This window comes from Amaranthus tricolor, chromosome 2 (assembly GCF_026212465.1).
Source record: "Amaranthus tricolor cultivar Red isolate AtriRed21 chromosome 2, ASM2621246v1, whole genome shotgun sequence".
In the NCBI taxonomy this organism is placed as follows: domain Eukaryota; kingdom Viridiplantae; phylum Streptophyta; class Magnoliopsida; order Caryophyllales; family Amaranthaceae; genus Amaranthus; species Amaranthus tricolor.
The window spans coordinates 34,774,329-34,781,099 of NC_080048.1; the positions used below are offsets into that span (position 1 = coordinate 34,774,329).

Here is a 6,771-nt window from a genome sequence, read left to right on the forward strand (position 1 = left end):
CTCCCTCCTATTTATTACAAGTGTCTCATTTGCTTTTTAAACATTATATATTTCTTACTTTTAATCTGTATTTTATTATTAAAACATAGTCAAGTGGGATTTTGTTTGATTCGTTTCAATGCAAGGATTATTTATATCAACTTTCCATAATTTTTAATTATGTATAATTAGAGATATTAAGGATTGAAGAAATGCATTGGATAAAGTGCATAAAACAAATGAGACGCTTATGGTGAGTAGGAGGGAGTATTATAAACCTATTTTTAGATAAAGTTAGTGGAAAATATTTGAAAAACATAAGCAAAATGTTGAAATTAAGTTAATAGACAATATATAGAGATCATAAACATTAATAAAATATTAAAATGAGATTAAACAAGTCTAAAATTTATAATATAAATAAAAAATTCTTTAAAAAAATAACAAATGCAAAAAGGTCAAATCCTACCCTTATGCTACCTAATCCTCCCGCCCATTTTTTTTTAAAATACTTTAAAACTCTTTTAGAGCGTATTGAATTATAACTTCAACTTTGGTCACGTATGGACATAATGAGAGGCTTATTTTCTTGATGTTCTCTCATACACACTTTCTATAAATGGACTTTGTAAACCATTTTATGGTTATTTTAGTATTATTTTTTTTATGTTCAATTGGTTCATCTCAAGAATACATATGCTTTGTATTTCTTGTATGACTAATTGTATCTCCCAAGTAATTTCTAATATTAATTGATCCCATTGTATTTTTCGAAAAAATATAATTTTAGAAAGATTTTTCTGCAACGTCTTTAACTCTCTATTTAGTATTAAATTATTGGCCTTTTATTATTACTAAGTTATATTTACGTTTCATTCATGATCAAGCATATGTGATCTAAAGAATACAACAAGAATCTATGTTGGTGTCTATAATATTTTTAATTGTTAGTTTACATATTCACTAGATTGTAAATATGTAATTATAAATAACAAATACGCACCAAACCTTTGTCCAAGATAAAACGCACTCGACATCCATCCTCACCTTTAGTGTCCACTCACTAGTAAAGGTTTGGAATGAACTACACTTATTCATAGCTTTAAAATTTCTTAAAGACTCTCTAAAACTACAAGCGTGGTGTTCATTATATTCTACACTTTTAATAGTGAGTGGACACTTGATACGTGCAATTATTTGCACCTATTAATGACATTCATCCTTTTTATTAATTTATAAGATTATTTTACATGGTTTTGATGTATACTTATTTTTTTAGTTTTAAGATTTCTTTGTTGATTGATATAGAATTGAGTTCAATTTCAAAAATTTAGCAAGTTATTTCAAATGCTTTGCAGGAACTATTTTTTTATAATTTGAATGTGCGCATTTTTTTTGTCCACATCTTGGAGGGAGTACGGCTACAATCTATCGGCCACCCTACTCCCCCGAACCCTGACTTATGCGGGATACTGAGTTGTTGACTCTGACTCTACTTTATGTTATATCTTTTAAAATGAATTAAGGACTTCCGACTCTAATGATAAATTCCCGATTCTATAAGACTCAATAAGCAATATGAGATGCTTTAAATCGAATATATCAATACAGCGTTTTAATAGAAATTAAGATAAATTTAATTAGTAGATGGACAACGTACAATATCAAACTTGAGTATAGGGTACATACATGATTTCATGTAATTAACAAAAAAGTTTGTTCCATGGTCATTAATCACATCCTTAGGGCCTTCAAACTTCAAAATACAAAGCTAAGGTCCTTGATCAACTTCCATATAATTAACAAACTTAATGTACTTAGATCTCATACTCAATAACAATAAGATCTTCTTAGTATGAGTAGTTCTTGACGTATGTGCTCTCGCGGGCCTCTGCAGACTCGCCCTCGCCAGTGTACTTACCGAGCTGAGCCAAAGAGTTAGCCTTGGCCCGAACCAAGAGAGCATCTTGGGCAGCCTTTACATTCTCGGGTCTTCCTCCCCATGTCTTCAAGCAAGTGTTTTGGAGGGCTCGGGCGTAGGAAAAGGATACGTGCCATGGGTTTGGGCTTTGGTTCATGGCATTCAAATTCAAGGTTGCCTCCACTTCAGATTGTCCACCAGACAAAAACTATACACCAAATGATTGAATAATCAAAATATTGTTCTAAGGTATGATCTAGCGACAATTAAAAACCATAACAATCTCACACAGACTGCCCATCAGACTTAACCCACCTGATTCAAAAAAGGCCAGACTTATATAATAAATTTTTTAAAAAAATTAATATTTGAATGGGTAATACATGTCCACCCATTTATTTTATAAATACACAATTTTTCTAAATTTTTATTTTAAAATTGTATACGAAGATACAATACTCCAAATGCTCAAATTCTAAGTGCATAGTCCAGCAATATGGACATTTAGAATTTTAATATCATTGTCTTATGTATTTGGAGTATTTTGGATAATGCGTTGTATTATTTATTAGATTGTGTTTAACTTTTTTATATCGGTCGTGCCCAATCATCCGCAAGTCCCGCCCTATTAGGGTGATTTATTCTACATCGACAAAATTGATGATTGTGTGTACACTTTATAAGTTATTGGAGTCCTTCTCATTGCCATATGGTTTTGGAACGGTATATATCCTTGACTTATGAAGTGTGTGCATTTCGTGTTTCCCCGATAATAGGCTGACATTCACATTAAATCTAGCTTAATTTACCACGCCCGCTTAGAAACAGGGCGGGGTAGTGGCAAAAAAATAAAGTCTGTAATGACGGGCGGTCTTTGAAAAATCAAACCTCCGGGCAAATTTCCATAAGCATGCCCTGTTTGCTACACACTCAAACCCACCCATAAACTCCACCTATAGAGAAATGATCTAATAAAACGAATATAGTAACTTGCCATGATTCCAGGAACAGCAGGAGGGATTCTACTTTGGAGGAGCTTGAGGGTGTAGTCAGCAACTTGTTCAGGGGTTGCTCTTTCTTTGCACTCAGCACCAGGTGTAACCATGCTAGGCTTTAGAAGGATACCGTCAAACAACACATTGTTTTCTGCTAAGTAGTAGAACACCTCGGCCCAAACCTTCTGAGCAACCTCGAATGTCCTGTCGATTCCATGCTCACCATCGAGAAGGATCTCTGGCTCCACAATTGGAACCAATCCGTTGTCCTGAATTCATGATACAACAATTCGAAAGAAACATAAATTGAACGAACTGAAGCGAACTGAACTGAACTGAATAGTAAGACGTTAGAGTATATTTTCAAGTGAACGAAATGTATTGCAATACTTACTTGGGTGATAGCAGCATAGCGGGCAAGGCCCCAAGCTGCTTCCTTCACTGCTAGGGCAGATGGGCCATTGGGAATGCTCACAACAGTACGCCTAGAAACGACCAAAAGAACAAATTACAATATCGACCTTTAATTTAGTTATTTAAGCGGGTGTTTGGCAAATAACTGGTAACGACGACTGTAAAGTAAATGTATTTGAAGCTAAAATGAATTATGTACCATTTGGCAAAACGAGCACCCTGTTGGTAGTAAGCAGCAGAGCGAGAAGCAAGACCATCAAGACCTTGGCACCATGACTCTTCATTTGAACCAGCAAGTGGTACCAAACCCTGTAAAAATCATTGTACATTATAAAATCATCATTTAATACTTTTAAGGTCTCCCTATAAGAGCTAAGAGGGGCATGTGTTCTGAGCCCATTCAAAACATCAGAGAAGCGACGTTTTAATATTTAATAATTAGGAGTAATAGTATATTGAGTAAAAGCAGGTCTTGCAAGAGACCGTCTTAACGTGAGACCAACAGTCCAATCCGCCCAATTGTAATTTTTATAAGTACGCAATTAGTTGATCAATTTAAGGTCATATTTAATATACTTAAAGTCAAAATTGATTTCTTTTAAAAGTTATAATGGGACATTTAATTGATCACTTTATGTATAATTGGTCACTTAAAGTTCTTAATTTATCACTTTAACATCGAAATTGAAGACTTTTAAAAGATCATAATTGATCCATTTAAGGTTATAAACTTTTAAGTAGAAATTGATCAGTCAAAATTGATCGCTTTTATGTCAAAATTAAAATTTCTTATTTTTATATTTAAAGTTTACTTTAAATTGAAATTGATCAATTTAATGTCAGAATTGATACTTTTAAGATTAAAATTAATTTATTAGTTTTGAATTTTTTGATTTTCGGTCAGTCCATCAGTACCACCTTATTATGACGCGGTCGGGCCATAATAAATATTTCTACGGGGCCTCTCAAATCTCACTATCGGCCTGAATACTTTATTGCTTTGATTTAATTAAAATTATGAGGAAGAATATAAACCTTGTCAACTTTGATACCAGGCACAATGCCCTGCTCAACAAGAGCATCAACCATCTTCTTGCCATCAATGGTGGATTGGTATAAAGTCTCCTCAAAGAGGATAGCACCAGAGATGTACTGACCAAGGCCCGGGGCAGTTATAAGAAGGGTTCGGTAAGCTTGTCGGTTAGCTTCCGTGTTCTCTAGCCCGATTGAGGCCAGGCGTTTCCCACAGGTCGCATTTGACTCGTCCATAGCCAAGATACCACGCCCTGGTGATGCCACTGTTTTCTGCGTTCATACACCCACAATATGATCAAGTACGTTAGATATCGAGAAATTAACTTAATCAAAAACGTTGGTACTTTAATTGTTTTAAGGAACTAAAAAAAACATTGACATTGATGATTGAAGAGTCAAATTATATTTATCACATCGATATTTGCTCATCTGTTTGTTAATTAACAATATTTCGAATTATGGTGTGAGAACTTTTTCGGCTAAATGATACAAAATAAATACAAGTATGCGATATAGAAATATTGTTTTTGGATAAATATTGTTGGTTCTATTTAAACGATTACCTAGAATTCATGGCAATATTTTCTTATTATGTTTATGTAGTATGTTTAGTAGGAGATGATTATAGGTAATAAAAAGTTTTGGATTTGAATTATCGGAAAATGACCCATGTGCTGATTTCACGTCGAAAAATTAAGAGAGGTCGACTAATATGTATTTGATGGGTCACTCTCTCTAATATCAATTAATTTTAAATCTCATTGAATTTATATGCTGTCAATTTTATAAGTCCAAGTTTATCAAGAATTTATTAATTTAGGTTCATAAGTATATACAATTAATAAGCGGTAGTACAAATTGTTAAGAATTCATAGAGTTTTTCTGAAGTTACAAAAATTTCAACAAAAGTGTAAAAATCATTTTGATTAGTATGGTCATGTATTCTCCTATCGTCCACTCATAATAAATTGAAGTATATAAGATTAGACCAGTGCAAAGGGTCATGGCGTATGAATCTCAGTCCGACCCTTACATGTAAAGTCATCAAACGGGCCGAACTTTAAGTATGTCGGGTTTAAACGAGAGTGAGCCAAAATTAGGCTCGATACAAGCTTTTAATTTTTTTTTATTACTTGAATTATTATAAATTCATAGTAACCAACAATTAAATTATATTGACGAAAATAAATAATAAAATTATAAGACATGTTTCTTTTAATTTGAATTTAAAAAAAAAATAATAACAAAAAAAACGAGCCAGATTAGATTGAGGCCGACTAATAGAGTTTGGCTCCATTTGAGATTGCCTTTTTTTAATAAGGCTCCATCCGATTCGACTCAACCGAGCCCTTATCCGACCTATTACACAACTCTAATTAGTGTTTTATTATTTTTTTAATAAATTAGAATTATGTCAGTTATATTAAACCGTCTTACAATGACACGGTTTTGATAAAGAATTTTTCATACTAATATTTATCAATTTTATTAATTTTACTCTGCTTTAGGGTAAAAACATAAAAATAAAACGCAAAAACTTGGACGAGGCGGTCTCATTATGAGACCATTAATTTGGGCCGGCCCAATTTACGCGTGTAACAACATTTCACTAGCATTTATCAATTTTGACCTTAAAAGTTAAAAGCATCATTTTTTAAAATTGATACCTTTAATATCAAAATTGAAAAATGCCCAGAAAATAAAAAAATACCTAAGTTGTTACACGCACGAATTGGGCGGGTCCAAATTAACGGTCTCATTATGAGGCCGTCTCGTCCAAAGGTAAAGAGGGATGATTAGCATACCGCAGTCTTAACGAGCTCATCAGCATAAGAAGAGGCAGCACGAACACTAAGAGAAGAGGAAGCCGACGACGAAAACCCGAGACCAGCAATGGAAGGAAGCCGTAGCTTTTGACCCTTCACAAACTCAGACTTGTCAACAACGTTAACTGAAGTCTTCAAAAGAAGTGCTGAGGCCATTATTTGTTTTTATTTTTATTTTTATTTTTACCAATAAACAATATAATGTATACCTCAACTAAGTCTTTAATTAATGCTTGTTTGTAACACCTATTTATAACTCTTCAAATTATGCTTCTTATAAGATTAAGGAGATATCTTTTTTGAGGTTCTTATATTTCTCCAATGGTATTGTGACACTTGGATGATAAATTTTGCTTACTTGGCATACACTATACATTATTGGGTTTTACTCTTATGTTCCCCACTTTAACCCATTTGCATAAAATGGGTTATAAGAGACTCAATAATTCGATATTCACCAGATCTTGTAAATAAATCCGATTTAACTCAACTTGATGATTTGAATGAACATCTCTTACTTTTAACAAATTTTAAAATGAGACGGTGCAGGATAAGATCATTTTATTGGGTTGAGTTAATGTACCTTAAATGACCAATAACG

The 6,771-nt window shown here is 33.0% G+C and overlaps 1 protein-coding gene across 1 annotated transcript; it reads right to left on the bottom strand.

Annotated features, from left to right (window-relative positions):
* Positions 1 to 1,592: 1,592 nt before the first annotated feature.
* On the bottom strand, positions 1,593 to 6,771 carry LOC130806468 (fructose-bisphosphate aldolase 1, chloroplastic-like). The gene is made up of 6 exons (XM_057671569.1): positions 6,150 to 6,771; positions 4,345 to 4,614; positions 3,509 to 3,618; positions 3,290 to 3,380; positions 2,895 to 3,164; positions 1,593 to 2,108 (listed from the first exon to the last, which is right to left on the bottom strand). The coding sequence occupies exons 1-6, from the start codon at positions 6,324 to 6,326 to the stop codon at positions 1,830 to 1,832; spliced, it is 1,197 nt and encodes a 398-aa protein (XP_057527552.1). The 5' UTR covers positions 6,327 to 6,771; the 3' UTR covers positions 1,593 to 1,829.